The sequence below is a fragment of the Merops nubicus genome, unplaced genomic scaffold (assembly GCF_000691845.1).
Source record: "Merops nubicus isolate BGI_N331 unplaced genomic scaffold, ASM69184v1 scaffold17781, whole genome shotgun sequence".
NCBI lineage: Eukaryota > Metazoa > Chordata > Aves > Coraciiformes > Meropidae > Merops > Merops nubicus.
Genome location: NW_008589212.1, coordinates 33,719 through 60,670, shown reverse-complemented (window position 1 = coordinate 60,670; position 26,952 = coordinate 33,719). Strand labels below are relative to the sequence as shown.

The 26,952-nt window shown below is 36.8% G+C and overlaps 1 protein-coding gene across 1 annotated transcript in view; it reads left to right on the top strand.

The window, feature by feature from the left end:
• Nucleotides 1-1,063: 1,063 nt before the first annotated feature.
• The window catches only part of LOC103781806 (semaphorin-5A-like), a gene marked incomplete at its 3' end in the record, with an annotated part of 41,069 nt that continues 15,180 nt past the window's right edge, over nucleotides 1,064-26,952 (top strand). Inside the window, exons 1-4 of the mRNA XM_008949530.1 lie at nucleotides 1,064-1,234; nucleotides 15,362-15,424; nucleotides 20,655-20,753; nucleotides 21,914-22,127. Of these exons, the coding sequence (XP_008947778.1) occupies nucleotides 1,064-1,234; nucleotides 15,362-15,424; nucleotides 20,655-20,753; nucleotides 21,914-22,127 (547 nt within the window). The remainder of the gene's footprint in view (nucleotides 1,235-15,361; nucleotides 15,425-20,654; nucleotides 20,754-21,913; nucleotides 22,128-26,952) is intronic.

The following is a 26,952-nucleotide window of genomic DNA, read 5'->3' as shown; positions in this document are numbered from 1 at the left end:
TGGATGGGTTTTTATCCAGTCAGCTTTTCATCTGTCACAAGGGATTTGCGAAGTGGGGTAACCAAAAGAACAGATCTACAGTATTCAGTAGCAGAAAATTTAATAATAATTAAACAATTGTCTGTGTTTAATTTGGTTTTGTAGCACAAAATAGAATCATGTAATGGGAGCAGGGCATATTTAATCAAGATCTCACTTTCCTGAGCTCTTGATTAAAAAAAGACTGCTTATTGTCATAGGAGGCACCTTTCCAAAGGGAACAGAAGGCCCAATATGCAGACTGGACCTGTCTATGAAATGGGTCTGCTTCCTCCCTGGGGCTCAGGTTAAAGATGTGAAGAGAAAGCTTCCTACCTTGGTATGGCCCTCAGATTGTTACCTGCTATTGATTTTTCCATTATGCAGCAATGATGTTGTGACAAGAAGTGCAAGGGCAAAGCAAGTGAGGCGTCAGGGCCTTGGGCTGACTGGTCAAGGGTTAGGAGTGCAAGCAGCGTTCTCCTCTATCCCTCCAGTTGCAGGGAATGACAAGGGAAGAAGCAGGCAGAGCGGATCAATACCTGACTGTGAGCCTGGTGTCACAATCAGAAATTTGTCTTTTATGATCATGGACCAGTTTACAAGGGACCAGGTCTGCTGGCTATAGATGGCTGCGCCCACCTCAAAGGGAAAAAAAGATTTTTGCACAGGAGTTAGCAGGGCTCATTGAAAGAGCTCTCAACTAGATTTGAAGGGGGAAAGGGATAAAACTAGGCTCACTGGAGAGAAGCCTGGGGGCAGCACATGAATGTTGCTGGAAAAATGTACTAGCAAGGTCCTTTGGTCTGCCATCTCAGTAGAGGCAGGGAACAGGAGTGTTGTGTGATAGCCAAAACACAGGGATATTGATGGTCTAGAAATCATGGCAGTGCCTGGGAATGTTCAGATAGGAATTAGACCTTCTACCACACAAAGGCATTAATAGTCCTATTGACGTGCATCTACACCAATGCACACAGCATGGGCAACAAACAGGAGGAGCTGTAAGCCATTGTGCAGCAGGAAAGCCATAATAGTTGCCATCATGGAAACATGGTGGGATGATTTGCACAGCTGGAATGCTGCATTGGTTGGCTATAAACTCTTTGGAAAGGATAGGCCAGCAAGGATAGGGGGTGGAGTAGGCCTGTATGTTAGGGATTGCTTTGGTTGTCTGGAACTTAGTGATGCTAACAATAGGATTGAACGTTTATGGGTAAGAATCAGTGGGAAGGCCAACAAGGCAGGTGTCATGGTGGGAGTCTGTTATAGGCCACCCAGCCAGGATAAAGTTCTGTAAGTAGTTTCCAGAAGTCCCTTTGAAGATGCTGTATGACGTACCACTTTTCTTTGTACAACACCTGATGATCAAATTTGTTTTTGGTTATTCCTTTTAACCTTTAATTATAGCCATGTCTGTTAAGTTTATTGCAATTTGTTTCAGACCAAATATATTTATTTGCTATTTGAGTTAGCTGCTTCCCAAAGGATGACCTGAACAAACCTCATTTGTTGGCTTCTCTGCTCCCATATGTTACCACAGGAAGAGATAACACAACACTGGATCATTTTCCTCTTCCTTTGCTCAGTCATCTGCTACCAACATCACCAAGGACTTCTGTCTTGAGCGTAGTATTGTCGTGCAGTGTCCCTGGAGATCATCTTAGCAGATGTCTTTATCTCTGTGTAATTCTTCAACAGTTCAGTGTTTTCACTGTCCCTGTGTAGGTATTTACAGTGAACTTTTACATCTCTCTCCAGTTGAGGATTCTTCCCAACTACAGTGTGTAATTTTCTCAGAAAAGATGAAAAGACACTTGCCTTATCTGCTCACTGGGGCTCATAATCACCTGGATAGTGGGATGCTCTTCCCTCAGAGACACAGCACACTTACTCTGTGTGACTGCCAGTAATATTAGCTAGTGCTCACTCTTTGTCCACTCGTGCTTTCACTTGCGGTGTTTAGGTTGAGGATCATGCATGAAACATAACATGGGAAGTGAAATTAAAAATGTGTTCACTTGTGCTAATATATGAAAAAAAATTCCCTCTGTACTCCCTGTGCAGCACAATACATCTGCCTCTTGTGTGCAGAAAGTCACCAAGCCATTGAAAGTTTTGACTTGTTCCACTGTTTTATTTTATACAAGTGCGTGTTTTAGTTTGCCATTGACTCAGAACAGATTAAGATTTGTGGAGAACCTACCTCCTAAAATCAAAACTTTGATAAGAGATGCTATTGTGGTGGGGACAGTGGGAGGGATTTGGAAGAATGCATTTTAAGTATGCTTAGACTGTTACCAAGTCAGAATTGTTGTCTGTGCTCTGCCTTGCATCACATCTGCCAGATTCTTGAGATACCAATCTCTCTTCATTAAAACCAGAACAACCAAAGGATTGAGATTCCCGCTTGGAAAGCTAGCGTTCTTTCTGCAGTAAGACACAACAAGCTACATCTGTACTAGAAAAATAATGTGTGCAGGAAAATAAATTGCAGCTAGCACATCAAATGATTTTGTATGTAATTTAGACTGATATTAAAAACATTTATTGCACATGCATTACTCTATCAATTTATTGAGACAAGTTTGTATTTATTGGTGCTATGACTAATGTATGTAGGAAGTTGCTCATGTGAGCGTTAGGAGCTATGTGGTGGGATACTAGACTGCTTAGTTAAAATGTACTAATTTACTTAGCACGTTTAGTGAGCTAATTCCACTATGGAGAAGTTCACTGATATGTCTGGAAGGAAGGAATTAAATTCATGAATACAAAAATAATTACTCGCTGCCATTAATATAGTGCAGCAGTTAGTTGGCGGAGGATTTGAGAGAGTGGAGTAGGAGAAAATGATGAAAAATAGTAAAGACGAAAACCCTATGTCTTCCTTTTCCTATTTTCATTTACTAGTATGACAGACTTTATTTTACATTTACATTATTTTAGTTTAGGTGCTTTCATATTCTGTTAATACAACTGTGCTTTGACTGTTCTGCTCTAGCAGTTGATTCCAACTGTAGGGAGGAACCTTTAGAGCTGTTAATGCTCTAAAATGAAGCATATACCCATCTTATTTTTGGGGTAACCATTTGTAGAGTTCTATAATTTGTTTTAATATTGCTATTATTGGTATTGCAGTTCTTGTTGTTAAAGTCATAGAAACATAGAATGGTTTGGTTTGGAAGTGACCTTTAAAGGTCATCTAGTCCAACTCCTCTGCAGTGACCAGGGACATCTTTAGCTACAGCAGGCTGCTGAGAACCCCATCCAGCCTGGTTTCTAGTACCATTTCTATTTCTAGTACTATTTCATGGCTAGGGAAGAATGCATTGTTTCAATCCATTTGAAAAGTTATGTGGGCATTGTCCTTGAAAAAATCTGGCAGTGAGACAGGACCTATCTTATGTTACTGATAGGAAGTTCCTCTTCTGCTTGAGGAATTTGCTATGTAGATTCTCGGTCACAGTTAACATGCAGGTCAAAAGGATGTCTCTAGCAGGGTTTTAAAAATGAGGATCACTCAGTTTTCCTTGCCACAAAGAGGAACAAACATTTACTGACATGCTTGCTTGTTTTTTGTAGGACAGTTTTATATATTTTAAAACTAAAGTGTGAGTATTCATCTCTTTCCTTTAACACAGACTTGTATCCTAGTTCTGCAGGTGACTTTACACAGAGCCCTACTGTCTTCTTGAAGATCCCAGGCAGGCAGTCTAAGAATCTGTAGGCTGGGAAACAGTTGGAAATTCAGGGCTGAAGTGTGCTTCTAGAAAAGTTACTGCAGGAAAGTTTTTTGGTTCTCTCTGAGTTTAGAACTCAAATTATCTTCCCTGAAGAGGCAATAGCCTTGTTTGCATTGTAGAATCATTTTAAATAATAGTTTCCTCTTTGTCTTTAAATCTTTACATTAAGTGTTTGGGGTTTTTTTTCCCAGCTCTTTGATTAGTAGCCATTCTGTCTTCAAAGTGAAAGAAACGTCTTTAAATGCAAGTTTTACCATAAGTCTTTGACTTTCTGTGAGTTTTTGTGTGTTCCTTGAAGCTGAGTAAAAGAAGTGGTTAATTTCAGTAGGAATTGAAAAATTTAGTAGACATTTTCCATTGGAAAAAACTTCCACTGCAAGGAAAAGTTACAGAATCTTCAAGGAGACTGACTAGTCAGAATATCACCATTAAGATCTCACAATATCTTTCAAAAGCACAGTGTCTTATTTCTTGAACTCTGTGATTTTTGATTTGGCTGCTAATAATACCTAGAGCTTCCTAAGTGTGCATCACACTGAATATTGTGGAGAAATGCTAAGCAAATGTTTGTGCCATTTAATAGTTTTAAAATAAAACATATTTCTCCTTGCACTTTAAGGCAGATACAAATCCAGTGGTGTTTTTTTTTTTTATGTGAATGATTTGGCTTCTTTTTGCAACAGAGATAAAGATTATCCTCATTTTTTTTTCCTTCAAGAATAGTGAGAAATCTTTACTTTGATATATATTACTCTTAAAATAGAAAATTAATTTTGACTTTTTGGAGCTTTCTGACTTTGCAGCTTTGCAGACATGCATTCAGAATAACCTGATCTGAGTTTCAAATCCATTTTACTATTCACAGGAAAGTAAGAGCTATAAATCAATGGACTTTGGTCTAATTCTAAAGTTCTTTAGTTCTTCAGGCATATGCTAAGGGAATTTGCTATTATAAGCTACTGTGCAGAAGCTGTCCCTTTTCTATAGTGGATATTGAAAACAGTCAAAATTTCTAGCCTTTTCTCTGTTCTTCTTAGACAAAACTTCCTTTGATTTTGAAGTATTTTACTATAGTAAAGCTCTGAGATTTGGAACACTGACTTCAAAGGACTCACTTCACCAGAAGCAGCATAGGAGAATTTTAAAGAAATTATTCCTAGTAGTGAATTTTTTTTTGTTACTTCCTATTTATAATGCTAAATTAGTATCCAATATAAACCACAGTTAAAAGCTAAGAGATATAACATACCCAACAGGGGACAAATTGTTAAGAAGGTATAATGTGATGGGGAAAAGCTGATGATATCTGCAAAAAGAAATAAAAGCCCCATGGCTGCATAGAAGTGCCTTATTAACAGTTGCACTTGGCATCCTGTTGAATGAGCTTTATTTAGGTTTTTATAGCTACCTCCGCTGAGCTTTCAGCTTGTGGGAGAAAAATACCAAAGTACAATATTACTCTTCCAATGTAGCAATCAAAGGGGTTCCAAACCAAGAAAAATGGAAAAGAGTCTACAGGAGGATGAGGAGGAGAATATCACACAGCTGGTTTAGAAATAAATTTCTTTGATTGGACTCCCTTTGTAAGATTGTTACTAAAATGTCTGCATGTCTCTGAAGTTTAGGAGATACTTTCTCACCATTTAAGGGCTGCAAGACTTGAGATTTAGTAGAGCTTTAGTAGAGCTACAAAAACATGAAGTCAAGAGGGAGGGAAATATGCAAGGAAAAGTTGGAGATGAATTGTTAAAATATGATGATGATAATTGTCTCAGTGACTATCTACTTTTCCAAGATTCCTTGTAATATGGAATGAGGTAAACATCTTCATATATAACAGGGTATTTTTTTTCCTCTAAGTAGCTGTTTTGTTGTCTCTGCAAAAATGGCTAATTATGACTCATTTGGATCTGAATATTTTTCTTTTAGAAGTTGTATAGAAATGACCATCTCATTTCACATAGCTAATACCAGGTTGCCAGATGTCACTGACCTCCACTAATTAGTAACCTTTATGATGTTTAATACATAATCTGAAGGTGAAAAGCTCTATGCATCATTGACATTGCTTCAGGCCATTCATTTCTGTCAAGAAAGAAAAATGAACTAACATTCAAGCTTTTTCCTAGCCTCACAGTTATCTCAAATCTTCACAACAGAATTATGATTTAAAGTTGCATTATGGGCCTCCTTTTTCTGCTGCTCCTTCCATTGCAGCTGAAGTATGTGATGTTCTCTTGAAGACCTTTTCATATTCTGAGCAGATACTCTCCTTAGTCTTGATGCTCCTGTTTGCCTTTCTTACTCTTGATTTCTGTATAATTTAACAGTGCAGCTACGGCCCAGTGATTTTCCTAGTAGCTATAGGTTCAAGCTTTCCTGTTTTAATAAGCATGTTTTGCTCTTCATGTTTAATGAGCATTTTTCTCAGTCTGTTCTTTTTTTGCCTGTCTCCGCGGCTCAGAGTATTATCTATGTGTTGATGATACTTAGTTGTCTGCCCCTTTTCCTTTTTATTCTTTTCCATATTCTTGCTTTTTGTGTCTTGGATTATTTTAGTGTTTGTCAAATTAAATAAAATTATTTTAAAGTAAACATAACAAAATAGAAATGATGTTGTTTATTCTTTCTATAAGTGAACTATTAGTCTTGCTGCCATCAACCCTGTTGCCAACCATTTGGAAATTTGATGTTTTTCTTACTGTATTACGTTGTGCCCTATCCACTTGCTAAATGTCTTATATAACTGTGTGTTATCCTTAAATGGAAAGGATAAAATGCAATCTTGATCTTCCAAAATCACCTTTGTAATCAATTTAACTTGAAGGATGCAGAAAATTTCATGGTTGTGTCTCTTTGCTGTTGAACCATTTATTTCTTCGCTGGCTTTTCACTGGACAAACTGCGTAAATTGTTGCTTCTTACATTTCTTCTACTTCTGCATTTTTTTTTTTTTTCATTTTACTTTCATTTACTTTGCATTCTACTTTCTCTCTGCTTTCATCTGTCTAAAATTACCTTGATTTGGTTGCATATTTAATGGAAAAAGATGTATGTTTGTGTTTCTTCAAAAACTGTTGTCTCTTTGCTGTCTTGTAACATGCTATTTTTAGGCTAACTTAATAATATTTTTACTACTGTAAATTACAATTATTGTAAAGTCACTGTAGTATTTTTCCTGGAATGATAGATGGATATTATTATTAATGGAATCAAACCTGCCATCACTAAACCTAATGGCAAAACTATTTGAATAAATAACTAAAAAAGATGAACACAAATAATTATAAAATTGTTATTCTGTTCCTAGTAAAACATTATGTACAAAATTATATACATACATATAGAAATACAAAGATTTTTTTTTTTCATAGGCTCAGCTATTCACTATGACTTAGAACGTGTTACAGTTTTCATCCTCCACAATATCTTTCAGGTTCATCTGTTTTGGTGAGCTCATATCTGAAAGCTGTAATACAGCTGCCTTTGGACATCCCTGGGGCAAGGCATAGAATGTTGGCTGTGCCACTCAGAAATTATTTCAGCAAGGTTTTTGATTTGCACAGTCTTCTGAAGTGTCATACCTTCCTTGACTGTTAGTAGCTTGAAGGTAAGGAGGGCTGATTGATAGGCCGCTGCTTTAATCCAGCATCCCCACATCAGCACAGCTAACAGCAAGTTAGCGTGGAGCAATGTGACCCACATTCTGGTGCTCTCCTACTGCCCATTTCCATGGATCTTAGCAGCAATGAGCAGGTGTACAGGCAAATAAACTTCTGCTTGCCTGTGCTCAAGGTCCAAACCAACATTTCGTGGCACTCCAGTGCCAGGGGACTCTATTCTGTGTACTCTGTTATTTAACCTAGAAGGTTGAGGAATGTGAAATTACATTGTAATACTTTTTCCTTCCTGGAATGAAAGAGAACCCTGTCATTTCTCATCAGCACCTAAAAGTTTAAAACACTGTTTGGGGGGGGGGGGGGGGGGGTGGAGATTTTGAAGAAATGTTGCTTTGAAAAGGTCTTGGAGCCTACTAAGATCAATCTTATTTGCAAAAAAAGCAGGAAATGCCTTAAAACTCAGTGTGCTAACACAGATCTTAAATCTTAAAGGTTTCACATATAATTTATTCAATACATTAAATTTACTGTATGTAGTAAAATTTCAGAATGTACGTTAAAAATATGTTATGAAGTCTCATTCCTACCTGCTGTACGGCTGCCAAGTTTGGTAATGGAAGAACATTTTGTTGTTATACCCCTTCAGTACAATCCTGCATTCAGTTTTTAAATATCCATAAAAACTGTAAAAGGCTCATACTCCAGATTGGAACATTCAAAACTTTGAAAGTCACAGTGCAACAGTTTGGGTTTATTTTTTAATAACTCTTTGGAAGCAGGACTGAAAATCCTAGTTTGGAACATACTCAAGTTTTGAGTTTTTAACTTCCAGGTTTGGAATGGCACTTTCTTCTATAAACCTGTGTATACTGATTAAATATAAACCAAATGGATGTTTTGTAACATTTAGAAACCTTTGCAGAAGACAAAGAAGGGAATTCACAGGTGGATGGGTAGGTGGCATTCATGAGAGTTCAGTCTTGAGCAGAATTCTGTGTTAGTCACTGGAGCAGCCCAATACTGAGGGCCTGTGGAAATCGTAGTAACTCTGAATTCTTCTCTGATACACTGGGTTTTTTTCATACTAATTCTGACAATTTTTAACAGCTGTTTATTTGTGTAGTCAATAAAATAAGTTAATTAAAACAGTCTACCTCATGAATTGGCAGGCTATATACTTCTCGCTTTTTTATATACTTCAGGCCAGTATATTTGAAATAAAATTAAGTTTACATTAGCTTCTTGAAGCCACATATAGCTTCATACATTTGTTGGTTTAAGTATGAGATGATATATCTATTGAGGGATCTCAGTTCTTACTGAATGCCAAATCCTGCAAAATTTGAGCACAAGTTGCTGTTTATTTTCATATGCTTCACACTGCTTACTTTATAAGAAACTGTAATTTTCTAACTGTGGATGAACAGTAAAAGCTGGTTCTGAACAAATGAAAACACACATAATGTTAATCCCAGGAGGACTGGCTGTTACATGTGGTAGTTGGTGGCAAGATACTGTAGTGACTGTAGCCAATTAGTAAAGTCGTCCATATGGTGTTGGACTTTCTGTATAAGCTTCTAGCCTATCACTTCATATGAAAGCCTAACCCTTTAGTCTCCAGAAACCAGCTCCTCTTCCTTTTTGTTGAGCCAAAAGGGAAAGCTATGTTAAAAGGAAGTCCCTATTTAATATTTTACTCTAGTTTTTCCCAGAGAGGTTGATTACTCTCTGAAGCTGACTCTTTGTCGGGAGCCTATTGGCCAGACAGGCAGCTCCAGGAATCATATGTACAAGGATGAGGGATCATGACTCTGCGGAATCCAGAGAAAATGCCTCTTCTGAAGTATAGAGAGCTGTATATCTTCCTTGAGTGGCTTTACATAATTACTGGATGCCAGGATGTCGTTATACCAAAGCACACCTTAAAATTTCTGGTAACCGTCAAAGCCACCGCTAACTCTGTGGCTGCTGATGTCTTGCTGGTGTACTTCTCTGTGGCTACAGTCTTGCTTTGCATTTGTGATCCAGACACTTTCTTTATGGCCTCTTTAAACTCAGCTTTTGGCTCTGGCATCCATGTTCACTAAGAGCTAATTAGACAGGCTGGAAGACATCCTTGCCAAGCAAGTCACAACATTTTGAAGCTATTCCATTGCTGGACTGATGTGAACAATAAGCAAATATTATTCATCTTTGTTGACATTATATTATTACAGTCATTGCCATTATACCCCAGCTCCCCAAAGTATTCTTTAAATACATGATATAAGAGATGAAATCAAACAGATAATGAAAAGAAAAAAGGAACTATTATGTAGTTGTTAATTTTTTGTATTGTGTAATTAAACCATCTTCTTTAAAGTTATTTTTGCCAGTATCTAATTAGTAGAGCCATCTGCCTAAGAAGTGCTGGACCATCTGTCTGGAAGACTGTTCTGTTCAGGTTTTTGGTTCTTGACTAATTAACTTCTTTTGCTATGAAATGTAATACTACATTCTCTTTCTCCATTTTAAAGAAGTTCATACATAAAAAAATACATATGAATGTGTACCTGTCTGCATGTATATGTTATGAATATCTATATGGCTATAGGATCGTAATTCTTTCAGCAGATTGTACTCAGTTATGTGTGCAGCTTCCACTGTAGGTGAAACCCATGCCTTTTTTGTTGACCTGTAAGTACAACTAGTACATCTCTCACCTGACACATTCTAATTCATCCCTCCTTTCTTGACTGTGTTCAAATTTCAAATTTCCTATCTGCATTTACTGAATAAAGTTAAAATAAAAGTAAGAGGCTATATTAAAGTTTTGATTCTCAGGGTTTTGATTTTTTTTCTCTTTTGTATTTTGCATTTTTTCTGAAAAATCATAGAATAATTTAGGTTGGAAGGGACCTGCAGACATCTCATCTGGAAAATTAATTTGTTGCTGCATGTTTGGCACGAACCTTTCCTAAATGGGAGGGACACATGTACATTCTTCACTGCTTCTACACTTTTCATAATTCTTTTTTAGTGTTCTTCTAAGGTATTTGAATACATAAGTTTAGATTGGAGATTTTCCTTCCATTTCCATTGGTCCTAGTTTCTTTGCATTTACTTGGTTTGCCTGATGAAGATAGAGTAGTTTAACTTTTAAACAAGACTCTTTATTGTTCATACAAACAGATAAGTTACTGAAACATATTTATTGCTCCAGAGAATAGGATTAATTTTAACACTGTAATTTTTAGCTTAATATAGATGAATGTTGGATCTGTATTTTTCTTCATTTTGAATATAATAGTTTCATTATATATCTTGAGTTGGAATTTGTTTCTTCTCAAGCTGAAATTTCTCTCCTCCCACTACCCCTTGAAAATGCCAGGAGGGATTTAATCTGAAGTTTTTGAAGCACTTTACAAGCATCAATGATGTAATGTTTGAAACACGGATATATTTACAATTGAGCTTTTACAAAGAGGTGCCTGCCATAAGTTTGAAACTTGAGTTCAAACTTAGAGTTAAGTATGCATCAAAGCTGTGTTTCTGCTCAGTCTGGTTTTACATAGAGTCAAATCTCTATGGAGCTTTGTGGTTTGTGTATTTTTTTTTTTTAACTGAAGAAAAGAGTACATGTTCAAAAGTGAACTGCAACTTCTTCATTGGACTACACTAGACAAGTTCAAGTTGTACCTCTCAAATTCAATCCGTAGAGGTGGCCACACTGACTTTCATTTTGCACTGCTCTACTGGTGACTGTTACATAATTAAGATTTATTTATGTCTACTAGAATGTAGTTATGATGAAGACTGTGAAATTAGAAACAAGCTTAACCAAGGCATTACAGAGGTACTTGAAAGATCATATTGATAGCAGGATCTGTAAAAGCCGTGCTGCTGTAAATAGTGTCAGCTTACTATCAGAAACAAACTGGTGTGCTACCTCAAACCCTTAAGCTATGCAGCTACATACTTTGAGGAGAAGTGTAGCAGTGGCTGATGTTCTACTCATCCTTATTTTTTCTAGCCCTAACATTCAGAATCCCATTTCCTCTTTCCCCAGGGTGAACAAACTCGAGTGTCTATAATTTGGTTCAATGAATTTTGTTGCCAGCTTAAATAGAATTATAATATTAATTAAAAACACTACACAGAATGCTGAAGGTTGTATTTTGCTGTGTGAAGATTTGAACTTATAATTAAGAAATGTAGGAAGGAAAAGATCCAAACAGGATAAACTTTAGCTGTGTAGGCCTTCATAGTGAATCAAATATCCAGCATGGTATGTGTATCATATTTGCACTGCTCATCTGAACTTTGTGGAAATGTTAGCAAAATGTATCAAGCAGGAGAATATTTCCATTTGATGGAAGCAGTGGATAACAGTAATGTCTTTAAAGTAAACCTGGTTTTGCACTTGCTTTCTGGAATAACACAATCCATATGTGTCCATCTGGTCTTTCAGAATTAAAACTTTAAAGACTTTATCTTCTACTGATAAAAAATAAATTGTTGTTATTCTGTTGGGATTTTTTTTTTTGTGTGTTTATGTACTCAAGATTCAGGACATATTTTTATGATCTTTTTCACAATGAAATGACATTTAACATGAGGAGTTTTCCACTGTCTTCCCCTGTATATTACTGGTAGGTTGTGTTGAATATCTGCATTTCCACTTTCTGGGATACTCGCCCAAATTTCCTGAAGATTAGGAAAAAAAAAATAAATCAAAAACTATATATGGAAATGTTTGTCGATATCTGCTCCTTTTGTTTAATTAGCAATAAGACATATGTATCATAGAATCATTAAGGTTGGAAAAGACCTCTAACTTCACCAAGTCCAACCATTGCACAGTTACACGTAATCCAGTATGCATTAGTGAACTACGTGGGAGCCTTAGGGACCAAAGTACAACAGCTTGAATTACTCAGCTCTCTTCAGATGCCTGTGTAATATATTTCATTTGCAGCTTGCTCTGTTGCTGTCTCCTCCAGCAGTGGAACTTGGGGCTACAGGAACTATAAGTACACTTGATTTCAAAGATGGCACTTAGCTTTGTCACCAGTGTGTCTGCAGTTCTTTCTTGTCCAGACAATATTACTAATTTGGCACATGTAGTTGTAAATGAGGTTCCTGGAGAGTTTGCCATTAGGTTAGCATGAAAGCATATATATATATTGATATATAGTTACAGTAGTAGTGTATTCTATTTTGGTTGTTGTATGTGCTGTTAACTATAGTATCCAGAAATAATACATAACATTTTAATATTGACTATCTTTATTTAAATCTATGCAATCTGTGGATGTTAAAGAGAGCAAGTTTAAGTTATGCTAATAATGGTATTAGTATGTGGTGGTAAAATTACTAATATTTAAGATTTGAGGAGTCTAACTGAGACCCTTATCCTAACTAGAAGAACATCTGACTAGAAGTTAACAGTCTGTGATTGTTTCCAACTCACCACTTCTGAGCTAAGGCAATACCGGATGTGCCACTTCTATGGTGTGCCAAAAGCCTCTGTATTGTCACATTATTTACTGTTTAATTCCTTGTTAGAAGTATGGCAGTTAGCAAGATCCTTAAGGTGTCCGTCACTCCAAGGATGGATGACTGTCTTTGCTAACATTGAAACAATTGTTTATCTTTACCTCTTTTTTTTTTTTTTTCTGAAACAGTGTATAGGTTGAGTCTCTGTCCTCACTTGTCAGAGAACAGGAGAGCAGAAGGGGAGATGCTTCCCAATGTTCTCTCACTGTGATCAGAATTAATAAAGCTTCTGCCTTAATTGTCCTAAATTTTTCTTGCATTATAATGCCCTTGGAGTTTACAGATTCTCCAACAATGAGCTGCTTGCACAGATACATTTTATATTTTTATCAGATTTAATGGAAAGCTTGAAGAAGTATGACTTTGGCTTCTGAATTTTCCCCTCTCCAGAGTCTTTTGATTTTATTTTCCAAATATTTCAGTGCCTGAGAAATGTACTTACTTTGCCTGGTTTGTGACATTGTGTAATTTTTGCATTTCACGTCCTTCTCCTTCAAATTTTTCTTTTACTGTGGACTTGGAACCAGTTGAAAGCTAGGTATTTTCTCACTCAAAATCGATACATTGGTAAACATTTTATCTTTAAAGCAATCTCTTTTTTCTTATTACTTTCTGGTGTTTTTTTCTGAAATATTCTTCTCAGTTCAGTTTTGATGAGATCTTTCCTTCAACCCTTCCTTTTAAGCACCTATATTCCACTAAGTCTTTCTATTCTGACCTCCTACTGGTGAATTTTATATTTCTCCAGGCATTTGAAGTTTTTTGTGTTTAGAGATATGTTCAGTAACAGACACTAGTATCTAGTACCATATAGTCTACAGGTTTGTGGTGTCCTAATGAATTGATTAGGAGCTTATGCTGGTCATCCAAGAGCAGTCGTTTGTACTGTGATCCCCATTACAGATGTAAATCACATTTTGCTTTACAGAGTCAAGAGTTAAGTCATTGCTGGGTTTTTTTTGTTTGGTTGGTTGGTTGGTTTGTTTTTTTTTTGTCTAACACATTGCTGCTTTTTTTATCTAACTCATTATGAGATTTCTGTCATGCTCCTAGCTATAGTTTGTTATAAATGCTAGTCTCATTCACAAGTGGATTCTTCCATTTTTTTTCAATATATTCCCCAATATGTTGTAGTCATTCATCTGCAAAAGGAAGCACTATAAATGAGAAGGTTTAGGGTGGAGAAAGAAAAGTAACAGCATTCATTTTTATAAGTCTTTTTTTCCTATGAAATGAAAATGCTTATTCTTGGGCTTGTTGAAACACAAATGAAAGAGCATGGCATAGTATACACTGAAAGCATTTTCCCCTTTAGTTTAAGTAGGTTTTCATCCTATTATTTTTATTAATTATAGAGTCTACTTTCTATTAATACGGTCTTTAACAGACAGGTACAAAAAAATACCTATATTAAATCTGAATGAATGATCTTTCGTTATTTCCTGGTAAATAAAGATTAAAATGCTGCAGTTTCAATAATTAAACATCAGTAGTTAGTTTAGAAACCAAAAGTCTTCCTGATAAAATGTATAGTGCTTTGTGGCATTTGTATCTAAAGAACAGGTGGATGTGCACTGTGGAGGTGGAAGAATGCAGAGTGATTTAAATCCACTCTGACTGCAGAGTATATACAACATTCAAATATGTACATGTATTGCCACAGAAACAAGCATATGACCTGCTCCACTGAACAACAGAGTTCGTAAGTCATAGCTGTTGAATGTTAAATATGGGAATAATTGGAGTTAACTCATGCAGTGAAACTGTAGTAATGCAGACTAGGCGTTATAGTCCGGGCATAAATTTGTTGAAGCAGAGAGACAGCTCAAAAATGAGGATAAATTGCTTCTGCTTTGCAGTGCTTCATTACACCATTGTCTTGTGTGTGTCTGCCCATTTCTCCTTTCTCTAAATGGACATTTTAGTGCTTCTGATTAGTGCTGCAGTCATACCTTGAGAAACTAAAAATCTTCATTTGCTGCTTCAGATAAATACTGCAAAAACAGCAACAGGGCACGTTTTCTTACAGCGCAAGGTCTCTCAGCAGAACTAACCTCAAGTGCTGTGGTGATGCACCCCAACTCTGCTGGGGAGAGAGGGTCAGCCTCTTTCTCTGTGTTCCTGACTGGTTACATTAATAAGATTCATTCAAAAGTGGCTAAATAGCATCAAATGTGATTGTTGTTATTTCCCTGTAGCAGTAGGTATAATGAATCATGAGGTTGGTCAGCTTCACTTTGGATTAAGACACTGAAAAACCATCAGCAACAGAACTATGTTTCTAAGAAGAAAAAGCTTCTAAGGTGATTATGGATAGAATCACCCACAGCTAATCATCAATATGTCTGAAGCATGTATCTTGAGCATGGGCTTATATAACTCTGAGGTTTACATATTTCTGTCTTCCCTCCACTTCTAACTAATTCTTCTTGTTTGCAGGCAGTGGAATGGCAATGTGATGAAGCTACTAAAAAAGCCTGTTACAGTAAAGGCAAATCAAAGGTAAGCTTGAGGCAGCTGTTCTGCTTTAAGAAAATTTATATGTTAATAGCAGGTGTAATTCAGTGCATAAATCTCTATGGTTTGCATTTTTACTGTCTCCCTTTCCAAACAGCCTTGTAAGAAAGGAACCTGCCACAGATGTATAAGCAAAGGACTAAAAACCAACATAGAGTGTGAGGGGTGAGAGGTGCAGTCACATGATTCTTTTCTGGAATGATCAAGAACTTCAGTTTCCAGCAATTTACTGTTTTGATTCTACAGCCTGGTTTATGTAATGGACTGTATTCTCACTTCATTTTCAGTGCTATAAATCCCGAATAACTGTGTAATTACTTTGTAAAATCATCCATTTCTTTCCCTGTGTAGTAGATGCAATTTTAGAACCATTTATATTTCATATCTACCAGCACTATGAAGAAAATAATACAAAATTCACTAACTTTTTAGATTTGAGTCATGATATATTTTTAGTATTCAGAACCAATTCCTTATCTGGCCAACTACAATTTCTTTTATTCAGCACAGTTAAGTGCAATGCTAAGAAGGAACCTGTATGGATTCTGTGTTCTTTAGTGGCTGTCCTAAGATGAAGCTAGTTATCAAATTAATTATAAAAGCAGTTATAAATGCATACAATCTATGTCTGTAATTTTTATACTACTTAATGATCTGTATTAATTGAGTTAAAACATGAAGGAAAAGTGCATCAAGAGTAGTAGCTACAGAAAAGCACACTTGCTTTTGAGACCCACATTCCATAGAACATGTCAATATATGTTATTGATGTGCAAAACTCAAAAACTCAAAAGCTTCAAAGACATATTCCAAATGCTTCTACCATCTAGTAGAGGAAGAATTTATTCCACATAGTTATCTAATCAACCTTTTAAACTTTTTCTATTAAACAGTTAATTCCAGCCTTTTTTATCAAGTGCTGGAAAATAATGTTGCAGTGTATACTTGGCCTGTCTGTTTCTGTTTGAGATTGAAGAGGAAGAATGGTCTCATTTCAGAATAAGGACCATTTCCTACTATGAGGAGAGAAAAAGACAAAATTACTTGGCAAAAAAAGAAAGTGTAGTGAATGTGCAGTGTAAAGCTTCGTGCATGGCAGATGATTGTCTTCATGGAGGAACATCTTTCACTTAGAAATGAGTTTACAGTACTTGGAAAAGGCATCAAGAATGGTGTTACTTTCTTTGTCCTTCTTTTTTACCTTTCTTTCCATCCCAGTGTGGGAAACATGTATTTAAGAGTTAATGGTTACTTTCTGTTAAGGTGCAGGATTTGCTAGGTACATAGTAGTTATTAATAGCTAGAGAAAAGAAATGGGTGAGATTTTACCTGAAAAAGCCCAAAAGCTTCAGGCAGGAAATGCTGAAGAATGCAAGAGATATTGTCTGAGGCAGCCTACCCAGCTGGAACAACTGTTGTGTTCAACTTTTTGTGCCTTTTTTGCTTTCACTTGTGTGATTAAGGTTAAAATCAATGGATAAATTAAAGGCCAGAGAAAGGACAGCCTAATGATATTTGTCTCTTATTGCCTTATGTCCAAGACTAATACAATGTCACTATAATCTCAGTATAAAGAGGACTTAGGCATGCAGAAGACCTGAGCTGTGGAATGGTCCTCTTCTTAGTCAAACCACAAAAGCCTTCCCTTGGAAAAATAAAGAATTATCAGACCAGGAGGAATTCACTCTAGTACTACAGTGAATTGTCCCTCTTCAGGGGAAATGCCCTGGGAGACAATTCCAGTTACTGTTACCAGAAAGCCTCCTTGCTTCCTTGTCGTTCTGTAGTTAGATCCAGCTCAAATTGGAGAGCTGTCAGGGGTTTCATTTCTGCAACATTTTTCAGGGTGACTTCAGATTTCAGGGCAGACACGTGTGTGACAATGTAGGGATAGGACAGGAAAGACTGGAGGCAAAATACACAAGACCAGCCCAGACTGTGGCAAAGGAGAGATGAGGATTACAAGGTTGGCTGTGGATGAGTTGTTCATTCAAGTCCTGGTTTCATGTGAAACTCTGCTGCCCACAGAGGAGCATGGGGGCAATGAGTCCAGGTGGCAAAACTAAAAGTCAGTTTGCTGGAGTGCCCTGAAACCAGAAATTAGCTTTGAACCCTGAAGCAGCTCTCGTAGTTTTGAGATAATTGTCAGTTAAACAGAATTCTTTTTTTTTCTGTTGTTCTTGAAAAAGTAGCTGCACAGAAGTTTTGCCTCTAGCTGTTCGCAGTAGTTATTTTTCTAAGGTTTATGCTTTAGGAGCCAATGAGCAAAAGAGCTGAAGGGGAAAATATATAGGGACATCTGTCACATTTGACAGTGTAATGCACACTTGACTTTTGAAGGCTGATGTTTGTTACTGAGACTTCAGACATTTATCCACCAATTTAAGCTGCTGCTTAAAATAACTACTGGCTCCAGGAGTGAGCCAGACAAAATTATGTCCTTGTGGTCAGCATACGTTAGCATTTGGAAGTCTAAACCACCACACATGGTTAAGAGAATAAATTTGGCCATTCAGACTGACATTTGTGGTAGGGACTGTTACAAAGGAAAAGTATAAATACACATCATAAAAATACGATAAACCAAAGAGAGATTAAAAATATATATATAACTGAAGTCTCTTATCTCTTGCTTATTTAAGATCCTATTGATTGTGTGTGTTAGCATCTAAACTTTTATTTAAAATATTAAAAAAATAAACACGGAGTGTTTAAAATTTTAGCTTATACCGGAAATATTTCTGCACACAAATAACCATCTTCAGCAAGCTTGTCCTTGAACTGTCAAGTTTGTCTTAGAATTAAGTCACAACCTGCTTGCCTGCTGAATTGTTTCCAGTGGTTCTATTTTGTTTCAGATATGTTGGTATAAAAGTATAGAGTACTTGCTAAGTGAATTTTTCTTCCAGAAGTATTTTTATAGGAGAATAGGAAAGTACATAACATAGATGCCAACATGAAGTAGAGAATAAGACTACATAAAAGATGCCCATCAAACCTACGACCATCCTCCAAACTACAAAACGCTTTCAAGTCCTTTGCATTCACCAGTGCCACTTGTATATCACACATCTTTTTTGCACATCTTAAAACTGAACCAGCTGAGCTTGACTCCAGAGCTAGAAAAGTGTCTCTGAAAAGTTCAAATGTCTAAATAATGGAGTCCTTTTATGATAGGTTTTTGGGTGGTCGTTGACTAATTTTTTAAAATTTGTTTTGTGCTATTGTGAATTTGTTATATGAAGAAAATGGTCAATTGTAAAAGCTGTTGTTTCAGTTTTGATTTTGTTCTACTGTGTCCTGAACAAAGATTTGATATGAGATATCTTACTTGCCCTATTGCAGTATGGATTGTTGTGAACTTGGCACAGAACTTGGGAACATTAAAGAGGAGAATCTTGTGAATCTGAGGAATGTCAGAGTTAAAAATTAACGTTATTTTCAAACAGAAAGAGTGGGTGATCAGCTTGCAAGTAATTTGGCAATAGCACTGTTTCAGGGACCTCTGGAATATGAAGAGGAGAGGTTGGATGGGTTAGAATGTCAGTACCCACTTATTTTTCCTACACTTACATTCCATGGCTTGCTGCAAAGGGCAGGATGGAAACGGTCCAAAGAATAAATTACTGTGCTATATTTTGTGAACCTCCCTGATCACCCTTGCTACAAAAACAGAAAAAAAAAGAGGAATTACCTTCCCCTTTTTGTGTGTGTGTAGTTAAAAAAACCTGCAACAGGGAAATAGTCTAGAAGTGAAATAATTACTTTATAAAAGACTTGTGTATGGCTGCTTATTAGCTTCTCTTTGGTTTAAAGAATATTACGATGACAGTTTTAGTAAGTTCAAGATAAAGATATATTTTTACCCAGTGTGAATAAAATCTTAACTCTAACAAGTCTGACACTTACCTTTAAAGGCTCAAAGAGAAGTGTTTAAAAACTTTGTTTTCATGAGACAGTAAAGGGGGGTATTTTTTCAAAGAAGTGTTTTTTTTTTTTTTCCAAGATTTTACAGGGCAGAGGGTGTGGGGTTTTTTTAACTTTATTTTATATAAGGAAAGGTATAGATAATAAGTTCTGAGACTTTTTTTTTTCTGAGATCTTTCAAGTATTTTGCCCATCTTGCTTTGCAGTCTGTTTTTTGTCTGTTCAATTTGTTCAGGATTATATTTCTTGTCTTCAGGTTGAGAATTTATTTTCAAAATAAAGCAGCAATACAGTTAATATAACTGTAGGCCACATAGTAGGACTTCTGCACCATTACTGTTACATGGGTTTACTTACATGAGTCCATTTAATATGTTTTGAAATTGCATAGCTGCATTTTCACAAGTTTTTTTTAATGCTTTACATGAGGCTACCATGTAAAACAATGCAAGAAGCCACTCATGGAAGTTTGCAGGAAACTATTTTCTCCAAGCATATTTTTTATTTTGTTCACTTTGTTAGATAAGGATATTGATTTTTGCAGGAGAGGTGTTAGAATATTCCCTACATATAGTTCTGGGAGACTTAGTAGTGCAGAAAAAAAAAGCTTCCTCTCTGAATAAACAGTAGAAATTGCTGTTGATTTCTCGCTTCTGAAGTGAGAGAAATGAACATCATAAAGCCTTCACACATGCTAATGGGGTAAAAAAAATTAAAATTATTCCTCAGGGTAGAGCAGCTATATATTGAGGTAATGAAATTTCTTGAGAAACTTCAAATTAACAAAAACATAGATGCTTCTGATAAAACACGTTGTGCAAATTATGAAACTAGTAGTGACAAATCCACATCAGAACAGCTGAACAATTTGAACTGTTTTCAACATACTTATGGTACTGATAAACCTGTTCTTCTGTATTCCTCCCAGCTTCCTCCCTTAGCCTTATCTGTCTCTGAAAACAGTATGTGGTCTATTCAAACAGCAGTGTATTAAGTCAGCATCTATCACTTCAGAGTTTAGCTAAACTTTTGAAATATACACTTAGAGGCATTCTTCAGTACTGAAGTGGTTTGTTGTTAGCCTGTTAAGTACCATGTCCACGGCGGTACGCACGTGTTGTAGTTAATAAATCTGTGCACATCGTAATTGCTAACGCATCAGGTATGCTCAAGCCTTGTTCCCTTAAATTTTTATGTGTGGACACATAACCATGGAAAGCAAATAATAATTAGGGTCCCGTGTCCTTTAAACTATCAATGAATATAGTCTTTCTTTTCTGCATGGCAGGAGGAGTGCCAGAACTACATTCGAGTGCTTCTTGTTGGAGGCAACCATCTCTTTACCTGTGGAACCAATGCATTCACTCCTATCTGCACCAATCGGACGGTATGAGTTAAATGCTTCATCCCACCAGCTCAAGGCTGTGTTCCGAGCCAAGAGGCTAAAAGGCAGAGCATGCTGTGGTTGAGTCCAGGCTATTTGTATCTTGACGGGTGAGCTGATGTGCTAAAGGCTACTGGCGGGCCAAAGAGGAGAGTTAACCAATGATCTCCTTTTGCTGTCTTTTCCTCAGCTGTAGGAGAGAGCACAGCTACAAGCAGCTCCTTTCCTCCAATATGCCAGTTTTCACAAACCTTAGGTATTTCTAAGACTTCTGCCACTCTGTTAAGTTTGGTTGGACTCAGCTGGTTTAGTTATAAATAGTCGTTGGGTAGCAGCATACTGTGTATGTGTAGTTCTGGACAAGATGAGAGTATCAGTATTAGTGGTTTCTTATTAGCAAGAATGTGAAATCTTGGTTAAGAAAATCTGTCATTCTGTTTCTGAAAAAAAAAAAAAAACAAACAAACTAAATTTAATTTATGGGTACCAAAGAAAGAGAGTCCACTAAGGATCAGTAGTAGTCATAATAACAAAATGTCACTTTTTGGACTAAGCTGGCTATTTATTTCAGGAGGGAAGAGGCATTTAAATACAAAAAACAGCTGTATCACCCATTGTACCTTTATCTTCAAATAACGTGTTAAAATCGTACTGTGGTTTATGGCTGAAAAGTATTAGGGCTACTAAATGAGAGGGATAGTTCTGCTGAACTGGAAAGCTCCTTATTTAATCTCATTTTTCATATGATGTTCTTTCCTGGAACACACAAAAAAACGCCGAATAGATTTTTTCTTTTTTTCCTTGTTTAACCATTTGTGACAGTGGCTGATTCTTGCAATCAGATCTGTTTCGCTTTTTCATAGTAACAACCTGTGTAGAAATAATTAATTTTTTATCCACTTCTAATATATAACATTTTAGGCATGGTTGCTAATGATTAACTTGCATGCTTTACAGAGCGAAGTGGCAGAGTGAGATCAGACAATATTACAGTAAAACTTTCTGTATGAAGCAGCTTCAGCCTGATGGTCAGCTCATTACAGTTGCACAACACCAAAGCAGATAACTGGTGGTTATGATAGGATTTTGCTCAGATTGATGCAGCTTGCCTGAAATGATAACTTTCTTGTCATTTTTAATCCCTTTTTCTCACTCTTTTACAGCTAAGTAACTTGACAGAGATACATGATCAAATTAGTGGCATGGCTCGTTGTCCTTACAGTCCTCAGCACAACTCCACTGCTCTTCTCACTTCCAGTGGGGAATTATATGCTGCTACAGCCATGGATTTTCCAGGAAGGGATCCTGCTATTTATCGGAGTCTCGGGGCCCTTCCTCCTCTCCGCACTGCCCAGTACAACTCCAAGTGGTTGAATGGTGAGTGCTGATGGACCATAAGACTCTTCTTTTTTTAACCCATGTTGTCCATATTTGCAGTCTTGAAATTCCTTTCTAAGAATTTGAATGTTTTTAGAGTATTGTTTATCTCACTTTAAAATTATTTTGCATAATACATTTTTTATTTTAGTATAACTAATATAAGTATTATAACATTTATTTAATATCTAGTTCTGGGACACTATATAATAGACTATACTAATATATAGTTGCAGTTTGTAGATGTGCATTTATATATTTAGGTTATATTTACAGGCAGAGGGATGAGCTGTACTGTATCTCTCAGGGGCACGTACGTGGCAAAGCTGAGTCAGCCAAGGGCAGTAGCTTGCCTGGAGCAGTTTTTTGTTCAGTCCTTCAAAAACCTAGTGCAGAAAATAAACAGTTTAGAATAGACCGAATTCTCCTGGTTTTACATGCAGGTCCCAGCCTTGACAAGCAGGACAAGTTGTGCTTTCAAGCTTCTTAGATGTCAGAGTAACATTTTTGATGTTATATCCAAGGGATAGGGACTAGTCTGCAAAACGTATCATAAAATTGTGTTGTAGCAGTGACTTCTGTATTGTGGATGTTAATTACCTGATGAGGATTTCTAGCTGTGAGAAGCTGTAAACAGATGAGTGTTCCTGAGATGTGACAGGGCCAGTTGCCATTTTATGTGTCACAAAAACGTAGCACCACCTTCTGAAGTTAAAATAATTATTTACCATAAAATATGAAATGATGTATATTATAATTTGCCTATGTACTCAGTAGAAAAAAAACACATATTTTATAGCTCTTGCTATGTGACACGAGTCACAGTACATTTCATGTTATAATGGGATTATTCTCATGTTTGAAATTAAGTACAAATATAAACCCTTCTAGCGTCAGAACATTAGGACAACTGCAAGTGACAGACTTTATTTTGAATATTTCCATTCTTATATAATTTGAATGCTGAATTGTATTTGTTTGCTTGGTGTATTTTCCTTGTACAAAGAAACCGTCAGAGGTAACTTGGAGAAATTTGTGACCTTCTCTGAAGAGCAGCCGATTTTAGAATATTAATTAACAAAACAAAACTGCATGGATATAACAGAGTTATAACAACGCAAAAGAAATGAGAGAGGAAAAATGAACTCATTGTATAGATATCCCTGTTTAGGCATCTTTTGTCCACACAGACATGATATTGGAACTAATTGCTGTGCCACACCTGGGTGCTTCTGTCAAAGGGAAAAAATTCTTCACACTGAATTTTTAGTCTAACTGGATGTGTTTTATGCCAAAGAGCACACTAAAGTTCCCCTCCAGACTCCTCTAATTAATCAGGTTCACTGTATTTACATTTTGTCTATAAAAACTTCAGCTGCACCTATACATACTCCATTAGAGCTCATTCATCTGCCTTAAAACTGTTTAGAATTAACTTGCCAGGAGACTGTGGTTTTATCTTTGGAGAGGAAGAACAAGATGAGTTTTGTAATTGGAGCCAGTTCAGGCAAATCCAATAAACGTCTGGAAGCAGCCTAGTTACCTATGTGAAAGGGAGGAGTAATGTCTTCTGGGGTTAGCTAAGAGTTGGGGATTCGTCTGCTTGAGTTGGGGATTCATCTAGTTTTATGTCAATTTGCCTGCTCATACGTGACTCAGTGTCAAGAAACTGTATTAGATTTTCAGTGCTTGAATGGAAGTGAAGATTTTGCTGCTCTCAATGAGAAAGTAACACAGACAATCGTGAAAGGAAAAGTAGGGCATCAGCTGGAATGGGAGCTTCCTAGTCAATATCTGCCCAGCAGCAGTGGCTGGCAGTTACACTAATTGAGCTTTGGTTTAGGTGAGCATGCGCATGCACATGTGGCTGTGAATGTCTCCAATTTAAAAAAAGTTTTTCTTTTACATCCACGTTTCCCTCAGAGGCACAGTGTTTTCTCTCACTTAGATTTTCTACTATGCAAATCACATTGGACCAATTCAAACTGTCTCTGGGGGTTATGGCAGTACTCTAAAATGCAGCTGATTATCTTGCTCTGTGTGCTATTGCCGTGCAATAAAGACACTGTTGATTTTAATGGCTAGCACACTTCTCAGTGCATTCAGAGGTTTTCAGTGTTCACTGTAACTTGTGGTGAAGGATCTTGACATGAAAAACTCTAAACGACCATCACAGAAGAAACCGTTCCTAATCTTGTCAGAAGGTCTGTAATCACAGGAACCATTACACAGCGTAGGAGGGGAAATCAGAGCTGATGTGTCATCTGGCTGGGGTGAGATCTCATATTACCACGCTGTGATTTCAGCTTCAGGAATTGCAGATATCACAAAGAAAGCAAAATTCATTTGATGGCCAGTGGGAGCTTCCCCATTCATTCTGGCCCAGCCAGATCCTACCTTCTACTGGGGGCTTGGTAGGTCTGTGAGCAATCCACATCAGCTGAATAGGTAAGTTTTCAGTTATTTTCAGCCTATGTTACTGAGCATCATTCTGATCAGGTACTTAACCTTAGTAGAGTACAGAGAAATCATTGCAGTTTCATTTCTGTATTATCATTTTCTTGATGCTCTAACCACTTAATTAACTGGGGTATATGAAGAGTTGAGATAGCTTGGTTAAAAATATGAATTATTCAGGAAATGTGTAAAAATAAGCTACAAGAGTATACTGTGGGAGTATAACTGTAAGTAAGAAGGAAAGTCAAATGACTCCATGGTACATGAAGCAGAATGGTCTTGATCAAGCATTGATCCAAAAAGGTAAATGGACAACATAGCATCACTGCCTACACAGAAATTCTGTTGTTGACTGGAGCTAGTTATTGTGGATCCACCTTAGAGAATATTTCTGAATATGCTGTTTGTTTACCCACTACACAACAATATTTGAGATTTGACTTCCCTGAATTTTGTCTATTTTGACAGTTTTTAATAGCAGATAGAACAGTTGGCCAGATGCTAAAGAAGTCTGCCTACATTTTGAAAATTTTTCCTATTTTGGGAAACTGGAGGGTGCAAACAGTCATGTCTTATTCAATGATGGAGGGAAGAAACATCTAGAGGCTGTTATTGAACTTGCATTCTTTTATTATTGAGAGTAGTAATCTGTTCAGCTATTGATTATCTCTGAATATGACTGCCAGGTAGAATTTTTTTAGCTCAGAACTTCCCTCTTCTACAAAAAGAAAGTAATGCTTTGCTTATGAAGCCTATTTTAGTCTTCCTGGGACTCCTACAGACAACATTAAATGCAGCTGGACCAAATGCAGTGAGCAGGTTTTTGATCACAGTTATCACCATGTGGAGATTGTATTTCTCTCCTCGAGGAGATGCCATTGAGGGATGAGACTACCAAAGTGCTTTGATAAGAGCATTCACCATACTTCAACAGTTCAGTGTGCTGGGTTGCTCACAAGGAATTTATCAGCTGACAGCGAAGAGACAGACCCAATGTTATCCTCATCTTTTTTTTGCCAGCCCTGCCAGTAGTCTGTAACTGTCAGTATTCTCAATCAAGAGGAACGTGATCACCCAGATGTTAACAGCTTCTGCAAACCAGTGCTCTTCCTGTCCAACAGCCCAGCTGACTTCAAGATAGTAAACCTGAAAATGTGAAACAGAGAATCCACCTCACCCTCTCATGATGTCATATTTTGACCTCTCTTTTCTGATGTAGTAGTGCTTGAAGTTGGTCAAGTCAATATATATATGTGTACAAACAAATGAAGAAGAAAGAAAGACTGCTTACCAGTAATTTATTCTTTAAAGTGTGTTGTTCTCCTTTGTCACCAAGTCTGTGTTCAAGTACTTCTGTGCTTGACAGAAATTACATGAGGTTTATGTCTAAAGTGGACAGCTCTTGCATTGATTTCTTCTGATCAAAGCAATCAGCAAGACCTTAAGTTTCACCCAACTGCTCAGGTCAGTAAAGGACATCATGTTCCTAGAACATTTTAAAATCGCCTTTGTATTATTTAATGAAAAGAATATTCTGCCTTAGCAGTTTGCTCTGGCCGTTTTTAAACGATAGCAAATAAATAAAAACTTTAATTAAGAAGAAAACCTGGGCCTTGATTTGCAGCTGGCATGATGTTTATTTGAGTCTCTTTAAGCTCTCAGTGTACCAGAGTATAAATCATATCTGGAGTTGACTGTTATAGTGTGCTTCTAATTAGACTTTGCTTTAGAGTTGATTTGCAAAGTGCAGCAGGGACAGAATTTATCATCATTTGCTCTAGAGGACAGAGGTAAACAGTATAGTTGTATTTGTGGTCCATAAGGCTGCAATGAATCCAGATCGGTGAGGAAAAGCCTCCCCTGCTTAGATGTAGAAACGTTTTCTGTAGTCCAACATTTAGAATTAGTACAGGCATTTCTCCTTTCAATTCATCTCCCCAAATCAATAAAACTGATGCCCCAGTGTGAAAGTCTGCGTTAGTCTATAATGTCTGTTTGCTTCACTTAGCCAATAAAGGGGCAAAACAGATTAAAGGAAAAATCGAAATCCCAATCAATCCCTTCTTGTTTCATCACACAGAAAAACACTGGGACGTCTGGCTTCATAATTTGCCAAGATGCCTTTGCTTGCAATTGCTTTAAACTCCAAGTATCTTGAAATACATTGTTGCTGTTTTCTTTATCCTAGATGTACAATGGTAGATCCTACTGGAACACATTAAATAAATAATAACTGTTCTAAATGTCATGCCACTTCATCAGTAGGCAGACCACAGATTATTAAAATGTAAACTTATATCAGCTGTAGCCCTGAAACAGAAAAAAAATAAATAAAGTTTTGTATAGATTAGAAGGTTTTCCAACTGAG